Source organism: Diabrotica virgifera, chromosome 10 (assembly GCF_917563875.1).
Source record: "Diabrotica virgifera virgifera chromosome 10, PGI_DIABVI_V3a".
Lineage (NCBI taxonomy): Eukaryota > Metazoa > Arthropoda > Insecta > Coleoptera > Chrysomelidae > Diabrotica > Diabrotica virgifera.
In genome coordinates, this window is record NC_065452.1 from 131,097,501 (window position 1) to 131,118,086 (window position 20,586).

The 20,586-nt window shown below is 34.6% G+C and overlaps 1 protein-coding gene across 1 annotated transcript in view; it reads left to right on the forward strand.

Annotated features, from left to right (window-relative positions):
- The window catches only part of LOC114335111 (aspartyl/asparaginyl beta-hydroxylase), a 394,028-nt gene that overhangs the window by 307,508 nt on the left and 65,934 nt on the right, over positions 1-20,586 (forward strand). Inside the window, exons 4-6 of the mRNA XM_050641270.1 lie at positions 6,434-7,233; positions 15,766-15,844; positions 16,085-16,159. Of these exons, the coding sequence (XP_050497227.1) occupies positions 6,434-7,233; positions 15,766-15,844; positions 16,085-16,159 (954 nt within the window). The remainder of the gene's footprint in view (positions 1-6,433; positions 7,234-15,765; positions 15,845-16,084; positions 16,160-20,586) is intronic.

A 20,586-nucleotide genomic window follows, 5' to 3' on the forward strand; every position in this document is an offset into this window, starting at 1 on the left:
GCAAAGTCATCCAAATCTAAAGTTTGGTTACGGACTGTAGGAACGAGATGGGTAATGGGTATATTGTCCTCTTCATCAAAATGTGAATCTTCTGGTATAACATCAGAGAAACCGGCACCTTAACTGTAGCAAACGATACTTTTTTCCAAGCACGAATGAGTGAAACACGTTATTTATTCCCCGTTTAGTCTTTTAAGCCTCTTCAGGGTACTGGAAACTCCCTCAGGAATGTAGGGACGATGTTGAGTAGGTCAGTAAGTAAGTAGGACATTAGAATAATATAAGTGGAGAAGCAAAACTGCTAGTGAATCGGGGGCTTTAGAAGGTGGTGTTGTTTATTTAGCGCAGAAGCTATGGAGGTTAAAGCGGAAGAATTGTTGCCAGAACTTGCCCTTTACCAGCGAAGACGTCAAGTTGCCACTAATCGGGACCGGCTTTTGGATTCAGCGTGTAGGGATGCAGCTTATTTTATCTGCGATATATTAGGGGAGTTTGCTCTAGAATGTCGTAATACTCATCAGGAAGTTCGTTTCTGGCCAAGTGTAGAAGATTAGCTGGAGGGAATGGAACTTTGTTTATGGGAATCCTGGTGAGTATGTGTACGTGTAAGGTTACATATTTGTTGCTGAGAGAACGGATTCTCTCTTTTATGGGGGGGATTTTAGCGAGTGGGTGTACTTACACCGACGGATAACTCCAGTGCCTCCTGAGGCACTTTCTGAGTATTTTACGCTCACAACCAAGGATGGTGTTGTTGTGTCTGTGGTTAAGTGAGGCATAGAGACAAGCTCTGTAATCGATAATGGTCTTATGTATGTTTTGTAGGTCTGTAGGAGTCTTGCTTGATGTGCCTCCAAACCTTCTAGATAGAGCTCCAAGGAGCTTAGCTCTATTCCTTACCTTGTTTAAGGTGTTTTGGATATCAATGTTCCAGTTGAGTGTCCTGTTAAAGTGGACTCCCAAATAGACCACCGATGAACGGAATTCAAGAGCTTCCCCTCGAAGAGTTATCGTAGTCTGTTCGTTACGGGAACTATTAGGATGTCTGAAGGCAATTATTTGAGTTTTGGTTGGATTGAGGGTGACTCTCCATTTATTACACCATGTAACGATTTTATTTAGTTGTGTTTGGGCTCTATCGAACACAGAAGGGTGTCTCAGCGTACCTTATGCAGTGCCTGCAGTGAGCAGAGCAGTATCGTCGGCGTGTAGTAGGGTGGACTCGGTTCGGTTAATGGGTGGTGGGAGGTCACTATTGTATACTGTGTATAGTATTGGAGCTAATATTGAACCTTGGGGCACTCCAGCTTGTGGAGTGAATGGTGTGGAGAATTGATTTACAACTTTGGCGCGTATGGTCCGATTTTCCAAGCAGCTATAATCCAGATAAGTGAATTGGATAAATTTACGTTTTTTTCGCAATTCCATTCGCAAAGTTAACACCTTCCTCAACATTATTTTTTAAATCACTTTTACTTTTTTTAATATCGTTAATTTGAGTTTTTCCAACCCCATATTTTTGTCTTTTAGCTGCAAACGGTTCCTCTTTTGTAACATATTATTAGAGAAACTTAAGAACCTTTCGAACACGGAGAAAACTTTAAACTAAAGAAATATATTATATTATTATATCAGAAAGACCTACCTAATTATGCGGGTTATGCTTTTCAGTTTTTTTCATTTACTTTGGCTTTAAAAAGTAAAGAAAAAGAAAAGTAAATTAAGAAACATGACTTTTGTTTATTTACTTCTCTTTATTGTCCATGTTTAACATCCATATATTACTACAGGTAACATACCTATAAATGTGGACATGCTTATATAGGTTTCAATATGCGAAAAATATTGTTTACGAATAAGAAAGAGTTTTCTTAAGTACTGGTCACTGGTCATCATCATCATTCTCTTTGCCTTATCCCTATGCGGGGTCGGCTTCCCTAATTGCATTTCTCCACACAATTCTATCTTGGGTCATATCAATGTTAATCCCCTTTACCAACATGTCCTGCCTTATCGTCTCCCCCCAGGTCTTCTTTGGTCTTCCTCTCCTACTCCTTCCAGGAATCTGCACTTCAGCTATTCTTCGTATTGGGTGATTAACGTCTCGACGTTGAACATGACCAAACCATCTTAACCTATGCTCTCTCATTTTGGCATCAATTGGTGCCACACCTAGACTTCCCCTAATATACTCATTTCTAATTTTATCCTTCTTTGTCACTCCACTCATCCATCTAAGCATTCTCATTTCCGCCACATGCATTCGTTGTTCCTCTTTCTTTTTCACTGCCCAACATTCAGTTCCGTGCATCATAGCCGGTCTTATGGCTGTTTTATAGAATTTTCCCTACAGTTTCATTGGAATTTTTCTGTCACACAACACACCACTTGCTTCTTTCCACTTCATCCATCCAGCCCTAATTCTACTGCATGCATCTCCATCTATTTCTCCATTACTCTGTAATACCGATCCTAGGTACTTAAAACTATTGCTTTTCACAATCATTTCACCGTCCAAAGATACCATTTTATTTGTAGTAACTCCATCTTTAAATGAACATTCCAAATACTCTGTTTTTGTCCTACTAAGTTTTAAACCTTTTTCCTCCAGAGCTTGTCTCCACTGTTCCAGTTTTTGTTCTAAGTCTCTTTCACTATTTCCTATCAACACTACATCATCAGCATACATTATTAGGCACCATGGAATACTACCCTGTAGTATAGCTGTTATCTCGTCCAAAACTAATGAGAATAAATAAGGACTAAGCACCGATCCTTGGTGCAATCCTACTTTCACCTGAAATTTATCAGTCTCTCCCACACCTGTCCTAACACTAGTCGTTACTCCCTCATACATATCTCTCACAATCTTTACATATTCGCCAGGGACTCCTTTCTTATTGAGTGCCCACCACAGAATCTCTCGAGGAACTCTATCATATGCTTTCTCAAGATCAATGAATACCATATGAGCGTTGGTCTCTTTATTCCTGTATTTTTCCATCAGTTGCCTTACAATGAAAATTGCATCTGTTGTTGATCTGCCCTGCATAAAGCCAAATTGATTATCGGATATTTCGGTTTCTTCACGTATCCGTCTATCGATTACTCTCTCTCATATTTTCATGGTGTGGCTAAGTAGTTTTATAGCCCTGTAGTTTGTGCATTGTTGTATGTCTCCCTTGTTTTTGTAGACAGGTACTAATATACTGCTTCTCCATTCGTCTGGCATTTGTCCAACTTCCATAATTCTATTAAATAGACCTGCTAGCCAACTTATTCCTGTCTCTCCCAATGCTCTCCATGCTTCCCCAGGAATATCATCTGGTCCGACTGCTTTTCCTTTCTTTATTTTTTGGAGCGCTTGAGTCACTTCCTCGTTTGTTATTCTGGTAACCATTGCTGTTACTGTCTCCGTTATTTCCACAGGCTGTCTGTCAAATGTCAAATTCTTCATTTAATAGACTGTCAAAATACTTTCTCCATCTCTTTTTGACATCCTTTTCGTGAATTAGTATTTTATTATTTTCATCTCGGATACATCTAATCTGATTAAAATCTCTTGCTTTCTTTGCTCTCTGTTTGGCTATTTTATATATCTTTGCTTCGCCTTCCCTGGTATCAAGTTGATCGTATAGGTTTGAATACGCTTCTGCTTTAGCTTTTGCTACTGCTACTTTCGCTTCTTTTTTGGCGACCATATAGTTTTGAAGATCTATGTCCGATCTGGTTTCTTGCCACTTTTTATATAATTTTCCCTTCTCTTTTATTTTTCCTTGTACTTCATTTGACGACCACCAAGTCTCTTTATCCTCAAACTTATTTCCTGACGTTTTCCCAAGTATTTCAATAGCTGTCTCTCTAATAATATTGGCCGTTTTTCTCCAAATTGTGTTAGGGCTTCCTTTCATGTTCCAACATATTTTTTCTACTATTCGTTCCCTGAATAGACCTTCCTTCTCATCTTTTAGCATCCACCACTTGATTTGTTGTGGTCCTCTCCGATATTTTTGTTTAGTTTCGCTTTTTACTTCGATGTCCAGAACAAGCAGCTTATGTTGTTGGCTTACTGTCTCACTGACTATTACCTTGCAGTCCTTGCATTCACGTATGTCTTCTTTCCTTATCATGAAGATCATGAAGTAGTCTATTTGGGATTGATGTTGTCCACTTTTGTAGGTAATAAGTTGAGTTTCTCTCTTTTTAAAGAATGTGTTAACAATCGCCATATCCAATGCTGTTGCTAATTCAAGCATGTCATCTCCAGCTTCATTTCTAGTTCTAAAGCCTAATCCCCCATGTATTGTTTCATATCCTGTCTTGGCTTGGCCCACATGTGCATTGAAATCACCTCCTATTATAACTTTCTCCTCTGCTGGAATATCACTCAGTACGTCTCCTAATTGGTCATAGAAAGCTCTTCTTTCATTCTCACCCAGACCTGTTTGAGGAGCATACACACACACAACATTCAATACCTCTTTATGAATTACAAATTTCACTGACATCATTCTATCACTCGTTCTTACAACTTCTACTACGTTACCTTTCATTTCACTATCAGCAATTATACCAACTCCATTTCTAGTGTTACTACTCCCTACATACCACAATTTATATCCATCACCTAGTTCTTTCGCCCTTTGTCCTTTCCACCTAGTTTCTTGAATACAAGGAATAAGGTCTGGTCACTGGTATTTGTTTTATTTGATATTCTGCTATAAATTCAATAAAGCTACATCAGATTCTCTTATATCTATCGTAATAAAATACTTGGAAAATTTATATTAAACCGATCTCATTACAATTACAAATAACCTATTGTGAGTGGAAATAATGTTTTCCCACCATTGATTCTATTAAATATTAAAATATTCGATGAAAGACGAAGTAGTATTTTATATTATTTTATATTATTTTATTAAAATATTCCTTTAAAAGAACATAACATACAAAGCTAACATTCATTTATATCATCATCATGGCATCTACACTTCTAGCGGAGTGATTACCGCCCTCTTTGGGCTCTTCCGATTCGTTTGTCGCGGTGAATCAGTCCCCATTAACAGTTTGGTTTTACAATTGGTTGTGTGACTTGGCATCTTCTACAATTTTTCTCCATTCGTTCCTGTTTTTGCTTATGGTTACCCATTCTCCAACTCCCATCTTCTTAAGGTCCTCGATATATATTCTTCTATACGGGTCTCTGTCTGACGTGATATCTATCTGAGTCTCTGTGCCTTGATAAATCTGACGATGTCTTCCCGTTTCAAAAGTTCTCTTACTTCGTGGTTCATTAGTTTTCTAAATTCATTATTACCTAAGGTTAGTGGGCCTGCTATCCTCCGAATTATTTATCTCTCTAGGATCCTCAATCTTTCTTCATCTTTCTGTGTCAGACACATTATTTCAGCACCATATGTGATTACTGGTTTAATTGCTGCTCTGTAAATTTTCAATTTGGTATTCTGAGTAAGCTTCTTATCTTTGAGGAAGTTGTTGTATTTCTAGTAGGTTATGTTTCCTGCCTGGATTCTTTCATTGAGTACTATGCTTCTATCATTAGCTCCATTAACTGAGACCCCAAGATATTTAAAGTGTTCTACCTTTTCAAACTCACATTCGCCAATATTTAAACTTGTCACATTAACTGGATTTTTTCTTGATCGTAGTAGGTATTTTGTTTTGTTTTGATTTATTGCTAAACCTCTTTTGGTTGCTTCAGTCGATCCTTCCATTGTCATTTTCGTAAGCTTTATAAGTTATATTGGGATATCTAGATTTTTCATTTCTTCTATTAGGTCGGGTCTTGTTAAGCTGTCAAAGGCTTGCTTGAAATCTATGAAAAGGATGTGTAAGTCTATATCATTTCCAATAAATTGACTGTATGATTATGTGTACTGCGTCTATTGTCGATCTTCCCTCTCTAAGTCACCTGCTGGTAGTCTCCTATTTTAGTTTCAATATATTTTGAGAGTCTTTATTTGATTAATGATATCAATATTTTATAGCAGCTGTTTAACAGTGTTACTCCCCTATAGTTGTTGCATTTTGTGGTGTCTCCTTTCTTTCGAATCGGAAATATCCATCCAGATTCTGTCTTCTTCCCAAATCCTTATTATTAGGTCGTATATTTTCCGTTGTAGTTCTTTTCCGCCTGGTTTTATTAGCTCGTTTGGGATTTCATCTAGGCTTTCTGCTTTCTTTTGTTTTAGATTTAGTATCACACGTAAAAAATCCTCATATGACGGTTTTTCGATTTCGTTTTCATCATCAATGTATGTTTCTTCTGTGTATTCAAGAATACTTTCTCTCGTCTTAAATAACTCTTCATAGTATTTCTCCCATATTTTGGCATCAATCTTGACTGTTGGTTTCTTCTTGTTTTGTGATTTTATTCATTTATATACATACCTATTTATATTCTTTTCAGTTGACACGGCAGATTCGAATTCAAAGTTTTCCCAGCTATTTGAAGGATGGGTCGATACTAACAGTCATGATGATCACGACGATCATGGTATAGAATCACTTGAGGATGATGATCACGATGAAGATCATGACGAACACGATGAGGAAGATGAAGAGGAACATGATGATGACGATGACGAGCATGACGAACATGATGAGGAAGTAGAAGAAAGCGAAGAGGAGGATCATGAGGAACATCTTGAGGATGAAGACGAACAGGAAGATGATGACGGAGATCAAGAAGATGAAGTAGATGATAATGATGATGATGAACAAAGCATCGAGGAAGATGAAGAAGAAAATGAGGATGTTGCTTCCAAAGAAGATGAATATACTTTAGACGAAGATGATGATCAAGATCATGACGAAGATGATGATCAAGCAGAAACTGAGGAAGCAGATGATGGTGACACTGAGGAAGTTGACCAAAAAGATCAAGAGGATGAAGGAGATGAAGACGAGGAGGATGATATTAAAGCTAGTCGAGAGAAAAGAGACATTTCTGAAGAGAAATTAAGTAATGAGGCCGATGATGATGACGAGGGTGCTGATAATGATGACGATGATAACAAGAGTGATGAAGGTCAGGATCTCGACGATAAAGATGGTGACGAAGAGGAGCAAGAGGATGATGATCAAGCTAGTAATGAAAACGACGACACCGCTGATACAGATGATGCAAAGGAAACTGAACAAGATGAAGATGATGGAACTGATGATAACGTCAAAGCCGCTGATACTACCAAAGAAGTAAAAAAACCGGTAAGAATATATTCTTCTTCTTCTTCAGGTGTCATCTCCGCTACTGAGGTTGGCAATCATCATAGCTATTTTAATTTTTGAGGCAGTAGCTCTAAATAGTTGTTTTGAGCTGCATCCAAACCATTCTCGCAGGTTCTTCAGCCATGAAATTCGTCTTCTTCCGATGCTTCTTCTGCCATATATCTTTCCTTGCATTATGAGTCGCAAGATGCCATACTTATCGCCCCGCATCACATGTCCGAGATATTGTAATTTTCTTTCTTTAATTGTAAGTTCAACTTCCTTCTCTTTACCTATTCTTCTTAGTACTTTGTTGTTCGTAACTCTATCTACCCAGGAAACCCTCATAATTCTTCTATAGGTCCACATTTCAAAGGCGTTAAGTCGTCTCATTGTCTCTACATTTAACGTCCATGATTCCACTCCATAGTACAGTACACTGTATACGTAACATTTTGTTAGGCGTACTTTAAGAGCTAATGTTAAATCTTCGCTACATAGGACCTTTTTCATTTTCATAAAATTAGAACGTGCTTTTTCGATTCTGACTTTGATTTCTGCAGTGTAGTCATTATTTTCTGTTATAAGCGTTCCTAGGTAAGTGTACTTTTTTACTCTTTCGATCTGCTGGCCCTCTACTATCAAGATTTCGTTAGTATTATGGTTGTTTTTACTAATTTTCATAAACTTCGTCTTTTTGATATTGAGAGAGAGTCCGTACTCCCTACTACACCTTACTATTTTACTCATGAGTCTTTGCAGGTCTTGTAAACTATCGGCTATTATTACTGTATCATCTGCATATCTGATGTTTTTATTTAAGACTCCATTTACTCTTATGCCGACTGTGTCATCTTCCAGAATTTCTCGCATTACCTCTTCAGAATAAGCGTTAAATAAGAGGTGATAGTATGCAGCCTTGCCGGACTCCTCTCTTTATTTCCATTTCTTCAGATGTTTCTTTTTCAATTCTTACTATTGCTCGCTGATTGTAATAGATGTGTGTTATTAGTCTTATATCTCTTTCATCTAGGTTTTTAGTTTTCAGAATTTCCATGAGTCGATCATGTTTTACTTTATCAAACGCTTTATTGTAGTCTATAAAACAGATGTAAAGAGGACGGTTAACACCCAAACATCTTTGTGTCAGCACGTTGAAGGAGAATAATGCCTCTCTGGTGCCCATTCCATTGCGGAACCCATATTGAGTGTCACTAATATCCAGCTCCAGTTTAGAGTGTATTCTGGCGTGGATAATTTTCGTGGCGTGGCGTGGATAATAAGAATATATTGACATTTTATAAATAAAATGCGTAAATATTCCCAATACTGACTTACGGATGAATTCGTTGGAGACGAATATTACGAATTCCTTAGAACGACCGTAGGACAAATAATTCAATTTTAAGAGAGCTAAAAGTAAGCCAACGACTCTCCAGTAAAGTCCATATCCAACAATTAAAATACTTTGGACACAATACATGTTATGAGAGCAAACACAGAAAACATAGAAAGACTCATTATACAGGGTGATCAACTTCTGTGACAAAGTCCAATATATCTGTTATTATACAATATACGAAAAAAAGTTGTTAATAAAAGTTATAGACACCTTTAATATACACATTTTAAAATTAGTGAGAAATATACAGGGTCCTCTATAACATGGTGCCAAACCAAAGTTATGTTTTTTTAAATGGAACACCCTATATTTTATTCAAAATCTGGTTTCTCTACATTTTTCTGATTAAAAAGATATAACACTTGCCTAGGGTTATACTGAGTGTTTCAAAGTTATGAGGACTTTTATCAAAAAATCATACTGATTTGATCGCCCTGTATGATTTTAACAGTATAATATAAACTTATTTTTTTACTGCTGTTGACTGTCAATATTAAAGTTAAAATATTAAAAATAGTTAAAATATTAAAGTAGTTTTGCAACAACGTACAATTTTTTTATCACTACACAAATTGTATACAGGGTAAGTCAAAATGCAAATAAAAGATTTTCTTCATATTTTTAAATGGAACACCCTGTATTTTATATTACCATCGAAAAGTTATTTCATTATACTTGCATATCTTTTAAATATTCCCTATACTTAAAGTTATTAGTTTTCGAGATATTTTAGTTTTATTGTTGATAACTCATAGATACGTTTATTACTGTAAATTAATTACCCTTAATATTAGAAACCTCCAATGAGTTTGTTAATGGTAATTAAAATTAGACTGCATTTCATTTTTTCTCCAAGTTTATGGTAAATTCTATAAAATAACGACAATTTTACATTTACTAAAAAAATGATATTAATTTTCCGCGAAGACATGGGACCTATAAATTGCTGCAAGTTCTAGTTTAAGGTGGTTTTGAAATAATTGACGCAAGAACTGTCAGATGTAAGATTTTATTTATCTGTACGTTTTTATTTTTGTTATTGATTATAATTGTTTGCCATATTGTTATAATTGTTACCTAACAATAAATTTTAGTCATGAACAAATGACAGACATGATATGGATTTTAGGAGAGTGTTTCAAAAACTCATTAGTTGCCACAAGAAATTATAAGGAACGGTGTCCATAGCGTCAACAACCAAATAAGAGAGCATTTGACAACTTATTAGACAGGTTTAATCGTACTGGTTCTGTTTATGAAGCAAAGGAAAAAACAAAAATCATTATTACGGATGAAAATGAATTAAATGTATTACTGGCTGTTACAGAAAATCCTCATACAAGTATTCAAAATATTACAAGAGAGCAAGATAATATAAGTTATAGATCTATCCAAAACATGTATACACCGTTCTTAGGCGTCAACGCCCTTCGGTAGGGATCTATGGAGGAGTATCACCAAGCCGGAAGCCCTTATCCCTTCCCGTACCGCTCCTCCATAGGTCGATCAGACGCCAGTTTATTCCAGACCAAGCCGTAGACTCTATTGAGTTTTATACTACGGCGTTGGCCTTTTATAAATTTCATGACCTAGCTGAGGCTCGAACCAGCGACCGCAAATCGCAAATCCACTAAACTTGTCGATCGACTGAGCCCCAGCTAACTGGACCGTCAAGACCGACATGACTGAGCCCCAGCTAACTGGACCGACAAGAAAAACAACATGCACCCATATCATATACAATTACATCAGGAACTTGTTGGGGATGATTTCGAACGAACAGTACAATTTTGTCAATGGTCACAACAACAAATAGTTATACAGAGAGATTTTTTTGAGTTTATTCTTTTTTTTGAGACGAGGCAACATTCCACAAAAATGGTAGTTTAACAGACACAATTTTCATTATTCCACAACCAATCCGTACTGTGCTCAGACACATAGTCAAACGAGATGGTCCTTAAATTTTTGGGGTGGAATCATAGGCAATTACGTTATAGGTCCTTTTTTCTTTGAGGAATCGGTAAATGGTGAGGTTTATTTAAATTTTCTAGTGAATAATTTACCTATTCTACTTAAATGTACCATTAAACATCCGCCAACATATGTGGTACCTTCACGACGGAGCCTCTGCTCACCACAACGCACTTGTCAACGATGAACTCGATGAACTATTTCCTGAAAGATGGATAGGAAGAGATGGGCCAGTTCACTGGCCACCCAGATCACCAGAATTAAACGAAGTTGACTTCTTTTTTTGGGGTTATATTAAAGACGTAGTGTATAGGACACCTCCAACAATAGTTGACTATATGAAAATAAGGATTCAAAACGCCTTTCAAAGTGTCACACAACAAATGCTCATCAGTGTCACACAACATCAGTAGGTCTTTCGAAACTCGTCTCCAAGCTTGTGTAGACGTTATGGGAGGTCATTTTGAACACCTTTTATAACATAAGAAGTATGTTGAATATGTTTTTATTTAATTTAGTTTTTTTAATAAATTTTAATAAATTAAAGTATTGTTATTAATAACTAAGTAATACATGTTGTTATCAACAGTAAAACTAAAATATCTCGAAAACTAATAACTTTAGGTATAGGGAATATTTAAAAGATATGTAAGTATAGTGATAGAACTTTTCGATAATAATATAAAATACAGGGTGTTCCATTTAAAATTATGAAGAAAATCTTGTATTTACATTTTGAATTACCCTGTATACAATTTGTGTAGTTATAAAAAAATTGTACATTGTTGCAAAACTACTCTAATATTGACAGTCAAAAGCATTAAAAAAATAAGTTTATATTACACCGTTAGAAACATACAGGGCGATCAAATCAGTATGATTTTTTACTAAAAGTGCTCGTAACTTTGAAACACTCAGTATAACCCTAGACAAGTGGTATACCTTTTTAATCAGAAAAAGGTAGAGAAACCAGATTTTGAATAAAATACAGGGTGTTCCATTTAAAAAAAAACAACTCTGGTTTGGCACCGTGCTATGGAGGACCCTGTATATTTCTCACTAATTTTAAAATGTGTACATTAAAGGTATCTATAACTTTTATTAACAACTTTTTTTCGTATACTGTATAATAACAGATATATTGGACTTTGTCACAGAAGTTGATCACCCTGTATAAGGAAAGGTGGAAGGCCGATGATCACTAGGAAGATCCCAAACAAGATGAATCGATCAAATTACAGGAATATGCAAAAGACCTATGCATGAATTAAAAGAAATGACCAGAGACAGAGATCTTTTAATACGGACAATACGCGACATCCCGTCGACCACTGCACTCCCTCCGGGGGTCAGGATTAAAGAGAGAGAGAGAGATATTTTATTATATTATACAGGGTGTAACAAAAATAAGGTCATAAATTAAATCACATATTCTGGGACCAAAAATAGTTCGATTGAACCTAACTTTTAGTACAAATATGCACACAAAAAAAAGTTACAGCCCTTTGAAGTTACACGATAAAAATCGATTTTTTCCGATATATCGAAAACTATTAGAGATTTTTTAATGAAAATTACACGTAGCATTTAACACGTAGCATTTTTATGGCAGGAACATTTTAAAAATAAATTATAGTTAAATTTGTGCACCCCATAAAAATTTTATGGGGGTTTTGTTCCCTTAAACCCCCTAAACTTTTTGTACATTCCAATTAAATTATTATTGTGGTACCATTAGTTAAACACAATGTTTTTAAAACTTTTTTGCCTCTTAATATTTTTTCGATAAACCAGTTTTAATCGAGATGCTGCTTCTTTTTTAATATGTTTACATAAAAATTTTATAGGGGATCTGTGCCTTTAAACCCCCCAAATGTTTGTGTACGTTCCAATTAAACTATTATTGCGGTACCATTAGTTAAACAGTATGTTTTTAAAACTTTTTTGCCTCTTAGTATTTTTCCGATGAGGCACCTTTTATCGAGATGTGGCTTCTTTTCTAATATGGTTCAAAATATACCTCAAACTGTAATTTATAAAAAAATTGTCATATTATTACCAGGTCTCTACAATCGTACGTAACAATATACAAGTATGTGGTGGATTTGACAAAAGAGGGGTCTAGATCCAAAACCGGACATTTCCACTTTATGTCATTCCGAGAAAACTAAAAAAACAATTTACAAGTTTACTGTTCCCTATCTCAAATTGGAGGAAATGTCCACTTTTGCATCTAAACCAATTATTTCACACTGAATTACTACTAGGAACTCTCCAATTTTGCTCTTTATCAAATTGTTAATATATGGATTTTTAATCACAGATTACAGAGGTGTATTTATCCAGGGCCGTGCCGTGCTATGATGCGGTGAGGCAGCCGCATCAGGCGGCATCACAAGGGGAGCGGCATAATCAGTAAAATCTAATATAATAATAGATAATGCAACATTATTGGAGAGAACTTTTGAAAAGAATTAGACTTTTGGCCTCACAATGTTTAGCTTTTCGTGGAACAACTGATCATTTGTTTCTACATAATAATGGAAACTTTTTTAAGTTAGTATAATTGCTCTCGGAGTTTGATCCAGTAATGGAAGAACATATCAGGATAGTTCAAAGAGAGTCTGATACATGGTTTGTGACTTATTTAAGTAACAGTAGGCAAGATAAATTGATAAGTTTAATGGGTAATATCTTAAACAAAATTGTCGAAATAACAAAAATCGCCAAATATTTTTCGATAATCGCCGATTGTATCCCAGACGTAAGTCATATTGAACAGCTCGCATTGACGATAAGAGTTGTCGCTTTTAATTCTTGTCAGAACAAATACCTATAATAATATCGAAGGATTTTTTATTGGTTTTTTTGAAGCTAATGTTCAACCAGTGAAGGTTCAACGTCAACGGAACTTATATTGACAAATTTGGAAAAGTTAGGTCTTGAATTAGAATGGCTTAGAGGACAAGACTATGATAACGGGACCGATATGAAAGGAATAAGAAAGGGTGTGCAAAATAGAATACCTGCTTGAAAAATATCCGAGGCGCTTTAGGTGCCCTGCGCATACCACTCCTCTAAAACCTTTAGGGCCGGTTGTTCGAACGCTAATCAAAAATGATCATTATCAAATATTTAATTACTGTCACCAACTGTCAATGTCAACTTTGTTTGGGTTGCTGAAAACATAATTATGGATTACAATTATGAAATTAGTTAATCAATTATGTTTATAATTGTTATGTTCATTTATTAACTCAATTGTTAATCTCATAATTATAATCAATAATGTTTTCAGCAACCCAATCAAAGTTGATATTGACAGTTGGTGACAGTAATTAAATATTTGATAGTGATTATTGTTGATTAGCGTTCGAACAACCGGCCCTTAGTGTTACTAGATGGTCAAGTCGAATAGATGCACTGAAATCTTTAAGATTTAAATTTTGTAAAAGATATGATGCCTTATTCGAAACAATAGAAGATATCAACAAAGATCCAGAAACTAAAGTCAAAGCACGAGGATTAGCAAAAACTACTTATTAAAAAATAATAAATTTATATGTGGTGTTGTTCTTTGGCATTTGGCTATTTCATATAAATTCAGTCTCGAAGATGTTGTAACATGTGACTATAAATTTGTCAGATTGTGTAAAAATGTTTTCAGAAACTCCAGAAAAAATGAAAAGGTACAGACAAGCTGGCTAAGACCAAATGAAAATTATTGTTAATGTAATTGCAGAAAATCTTGAAATAAGTTCCGAATTTCCAGCTGAAAATGAAATTCGAGCCTGGAGAAAAAAACCGCAAATTTGATTACGAAAAATCTGTGGATGAGTTCTTAGCGGGAAGATAAATTTAAAATAAATAATTTTTCATCTATATTTTAGACATTGCCATTAATTTTTTGAATGGCCGATTCTCGCTTCTAGAAACTCATAATAAAAATTTTAAATTTTTATATGATATTTTTAATGGAGGAAAATATATGGTAAAACACTAGAAAAATATTGTATGAATCTTCATTCGATACTTTCAATAGAAAAATAATAAGAATCATATATAGAGTCAAATGATATTCTAGAAAAATTGAGTGATATATCTCTAATGATTCCGTACTCCATGAAAACTTTTTTTAAGGTTTGGAGATTTTGAACTGTTTGTGCCAAAATAACCTAATTTCCTTATATCCAAATATAGTTGTACCACTAAGAATTTTATTAACACTCCCTGTCTCGGTAGCTAGTGGGTAAAGAAGTTTTTCAAAATTAAAAATTATTAAAAACTATTTTCTAAAGTCCATAAGCAAATAAAACTAAAAAATATAGCACTCATTTCAATCGAGTCCTCACTAGCTGCTACTTTAACCAATGTGATTGACGAGTTTGCCAAAATTAAAGTCAGTAAAGAAGGACAAAATTGTAATTTTTATAAATGTTATTTAATGTTAATACATATTTCATTAAATTTAAAGTAGGTTTTGTCTTTAAAATATAAGCTGTCCTTCATTTTGTGTAGGTTCATTTAATAAAAATAAAAGTTAAGTTTCAATCATACTTAAGGGGCGGCATTTCAAAGACGTGCATCATATTGAAAAGATGTATCGCACGGCTCTGTATTTATCTAATTTTGACCAAAAACTGGAAATGTCCGGTTTTGCATCTAGACCCCTCAAATATTCAAAATATCTCGATAAAAACTAGCTTTTCCAAAAAGTACTGAGGCAAAAAAGTTTTAAAAACATTGTGTTTAACTAATGGTATCACAACAATAATTTAATTGGAAAGTACAAAAAAGTTTGGGGGGGTTTAAGAGAACAAAACCCCATAAAATTTTTATGGGGTGCACAAATTTTACTATAATTTATTTTTAAAATGTTCCTGCCATAAGAATGCCACGTGTTTATTTTCATTAAAAAATCTCTAATAGTTTTCGATATATCGGAAAAAATCGATTTTTATCTCGTAACTTCAAAGGGCTGTAACTTTTTTTGTATGCTCATTTGGACTAAGGTAAGTTAGGTTCAATCGAACTTTTGGTCCCAGAATATGTGATTTAATTTATGATCTGTATTTTTGTTACACCCTGTATGTATGTTTTAATTACTTCCAAAGTAATACATTTTAGAATGTTAAAATAGTGTTGTTGTTTTTTAGAAAAAAGCCGAGCAAAAGCAGGAACCAGAAGCTGAGGGAGAAGAAAAAGACAACGAAGGCACTGTGGATAGTTCTGGCAGTAAGTAGACATTAGTTCTAGTATTATCTGTAGAACAATCTGAACAATGTAGCTCTTGAACAATCACTGAAGTTATTTTAAAGTATACAAGGGAAAACATAAATGAAAGAATTGATCAAGGCCAAATACTCATCTTTGATTTAAACCAATACATTCTGAGAACATTATTCCTAAGTCATTTAGTATAGTTCTAAACTGTAAATCAGGAAATGCAATTTATTTGGATAATCTGTTTTATAGTGGCCGTGAAAATTGGTGTTGGGGTAGCTCTTCTGGTGGTCGCACACCTCGTATTGATTAAAAAATGGAGAAACGGTTAGTAAAATGCATGTCGGTGTAATTATGTTTTTAGTTTATAGGAAACCTTAAAAGCTGTAGACTTTTAAACCACTGCATTAAATAATTTGCATTCTTAGTACATTTAATAACTTGTGAGACCAGTAGTAGAATCACTATTACTATCAGGTTGTTCGATTTTATTAGAATTTTAGCTGTCTAATATGCTAAACAAATTGTGGAAGGTTAATATTTGCTTATTATCGACATTTTTAATGATTGCTGTGTTTTATCCTGAAAATTACATAGGTTTCTTTCTACCTACAATAAATTCTAAAATAAAATACAAAATTAAATTTTAAATTAATTAATATTAGGTTAGGACTGCTTTTTTCATTAATGTTGCGGTCATTGTCCACGCCTCCATTCCATATAACAAAACCGGAAATACATAATATTTGAGAAGTCGGATTTTGAGAGGTGGGGTGAGGCTGTTGAAGGTGAAAATTTGATTCTTGCTACTGAACGACGCTCTTGTTTTTTCTATTCTTATACATATCTTCTTCGCTTGATCCCAACTCGAATTAACTGTTGTTCCTAAGCGAGTGTACAAATCCACTTGTTCAATTCTTTGATTGTCTAATATCAGTTCTCTTGTTCGTTGTTGGGTTTTGCTTACTAGCATCCATTTGCTTTTTGTGATATTTAGTTTGAGGCCATATTGTGCACTTGTTCTTTGTATCTTACTCATCAGCCAACTTAGCTCCTCCATGCTATGTCATAGTCATCAGCATATCTTATGTTATTAATTATTTATCCATTTATCTTTATGCCCTCTGTGCTTTCCTCTAGTGCTGTCTTAACCTTCCGAGTATATATTAAAGAGAATAGGAGACAAGATACAGCCCTGCCGTACCCATTTCTTGACCTTACTTTTATTGGTCAATGTAGATCCTACTTTCACTTTAGCTGTTTGACCCAAATAGAAACTCGCTATTGTTCGTATGTCTCTGTAGTCGATTCCGATCTTATGGAGTAGATACTTTAATTATATGTTCGTGCTTTACATTATCGAATGCTTTTGCGTAGTCTATAAAGCATATATATGTTACGGTAAAAGTAGATAATTGGTAATTGTATACAATTACCAGAGCCGACGGTACATGTACGAAATTATTTCCAATTACAGTAGAACCTCGATTATCCGTCAGGGCACCGGACCAAGGGTATGACGGATAATCGAAAAGACGGTTAACAGAACATTAAAAAAAAAATTAAAAATTCTTAGTACAACTCTCAAATTTCATTTGTATATGTTTTGTTTGACAATATAGGAGGGATTTGTATTTGTGTTCGTACAATCGAATCGAATAAAATATTCTGAAATCTTTGTTTGTTTTACTGTTGCTTCACATTTTGCGACGGCTGAATTTCTTAATCGGCATAAGATCATACAATCTACTTTATTGGCTTCTTCTTGTTGAGAATACCACTCGATGAATTATTCCATGTGCGATGCAGCTTCTCTAGATTATTTACGCAAATCTTTGTCAGTTACAATAGGTGAATCAACATTTCTACAGTCAAGTTCCAAGTCTGTGTCAGCTTCTGCATCTTTTTGGCCCGCCTTTGTTGCCATTTTGAAGGATTTCTTTATCTGTCAGCAATGGATAGCCGTTTGTGTCCTCATCACAAATCAAATTAACTTTTTTTTTATTTTTTTACATTAAAATTTTTGCTTATGTAGTCAATACAACGTCTGTATGTATGTACCCTGACGGTTAACAGAGGTGACGGTTAATGGAGAGACGGATAATCGAGGTTCCACTGTATCTACTTTTACCGGTAATTGTATACAATTACCAAGGACCACTGGTAAAAGTAAATAAAATGATGAATAAAAACAATAAATTCCAAAAGCTATTTAAGAAGTTTGATTTTTATTGAACTGAATTAAAAACAAGAGATATTTTGTTTAACCTGAATTGAGCTATTTTGCCTGAATTAATACTACTTTACTTACTATTTATTGTGACATGGCAAACTCTCATGGAACTTGGAATTAAGCAACTTTCAAGTTTTTCTAACATACTCACGCAATGAAAAATGTTTAGTTTTGGAACTATGTCTAAAGAAATGAATGATTCTTTGTTGATGGTAAATTGATTTCTGCTATGCAACTGTAGCAGTCAGTCGCCCTTCTTTAGTACCCAATTCATATAATTCATTTTAAATACTTATAAAAACAGCCAAAAGTTTTTGATGTTTTAAGCATTTTCTTCTCTTGCTATTCAAGGTCTTCCTTTGCCACGTGTCAATTTAATTGCAACAGAATCTCGCCTCTCTGAAATTTGATTAGAAAATAGTTCTTCTAGAATCGCATTAGATTCATTCACTGATGGTTGCTCAGGTTTTTCTAGTTCTTGTTCTATTAGAAGCTCATTTGGTTCATCCACTTCTGCTTCTTCACGTTCTTCAAAATCAAGACCTGACTGGGTTTCTTCTACTTGTTCTCCTATTTCCAAATCTTCTGCAGTTGAAATATTTTCTAAAGGATCTTCTGGTAGTTATGGAGTTTTGAAACTAATTTTAGCAGGAACCACAAACATAGCTTCATGCCGACTGCAGTTGATGCCATAAGGGTAAGCTAGGTTCTTGGTGAATTGTACAGATCGAAGACCCTCTGACAACTTGTTTTTGTTTGATTGCTTTCCAACTAGGAACTTAGTATATTTTCAATGTCTTTATTCGCAACAGAACTTTGTGACTGACTGTGTCTTGGCTTACCGTGCACTATCTTTAAATCTTTTCACATGGAGCACAGTTCTTGATTGTCGCTTTGAAGAATGCTAGGAGCTCCAAAGGCACAAAATATGTCAAGAAGAACTAATGCAACTTCTTCAGCACGTTTAGTTTTCAACGGCCGTAATTGTACAAATTTTGTTAAGTGATCTTGGTAGACAAAAATGAACTTAACTTAATTATCTGCTTGTGCCTGCATAGATATCTATCAAATCTATTTGATCTCTACTATTCATTTCTTTTTGACAGTATAGGTTTCACTACTAAAGCTTTTTTTTTTGGGAACTTTAGATTTTTCTGGCAAGTTTCACACGGATCCAAATAGATCTTTCTGATTTCTACAATTATGTATTGTGGCATTCCGCTTTGAATTTGAATTTCTTACTTTTACCAAGATACTCTGGGAAATGTATACAATTACCGGTAAAAGTAGGAAATAAAGGGTTTTTAAAGAATATTTCCTACATTTACCGTCAACTCTTGTAATTGTATACAATTACCGGTAATTGTGTACAATTACCTACCAGATTATCTACTTTTACCGTAACATATACACGTCTTTGTTCATGAGGCTGCGGCGCTGGATTTAGTAACGTGATCTTTACATGACGTTGTGTTGGAACAAACCCTATGTTATCCTCACATTTTTATTTTTTGTATTCTGTTGTCTTGGAAAGAATGACAGATTGAGAAAAGACAAATTTCTTGGCTGGAGAATCTGCATGATTGGTATTATTGAAGATCGATTGATTTTGCTTAGAGCAGCAACTTCAAACCTAAACTTACAAATTATGCCTGCCAATCCTTAGGGAGAGACTGCTTTTTCACTATTTATATTTCTGACCACATTTTCTTAATATTTTCATTCCCTATTACTTTTTCTCATGTTTGTTCTATAAGCTTTGAACATTGTTTTGTCATACACAACAGTTTGGAACCTATTATAGTCTATATAATGGTTGAGCTGTATTTTATGGCTGCGTCAGCAAGTTTTTGTAAGGCTTAAGATCTGGAGCTGCCTATAGCTACTTTCATTATACTATTGATAATTTTGGAAGGTAAGTTTACATAAATTAAAATAAATTTTAATAAAGACACTTATGTATTATTTAATTTAGTAATAGTTAAATTTGAGTATGAAAAGAATGATATTGACAGTAGTCATTTAGTAATGTTAGAATAAAACACTCAATCATACAAAATGAGTCCTTTGATATTTTTGTACAAATTAGTCTATATCTTTGAAGGTTGTCGAAATAGATTTTTTTTATTCTACGCCTCTGCTTCATATTCATTGCCACTAACACCATTGCATTTCCTGGTAAGTATTTTGCTTTTGTAATAGATGATTATGTGTTTTGTGTATTTTAACTGTGTAATTTTTGCATACATTCCACCTGTAGAAGCAACGGCTATTATGATTTGATCCAACTACATATTTAACAACGGAATATTTTACAGAAAACTTTTTTCCAATTCAAATACTAGGGTCATTGGTTAACTAAGATTCCCCACGCCGCTGAGAAATAATGCGACGTGCTGGGAAACATTTGGCACCACTGCCTTACACATCAACTCTCCCTCTCTCGTTCCCCAACGCTTTCGTCTGGCTGCATTGCTCAGTGTCGGCTTAACAGCCTTCGAAGATGGAGGTCCCGGTCACT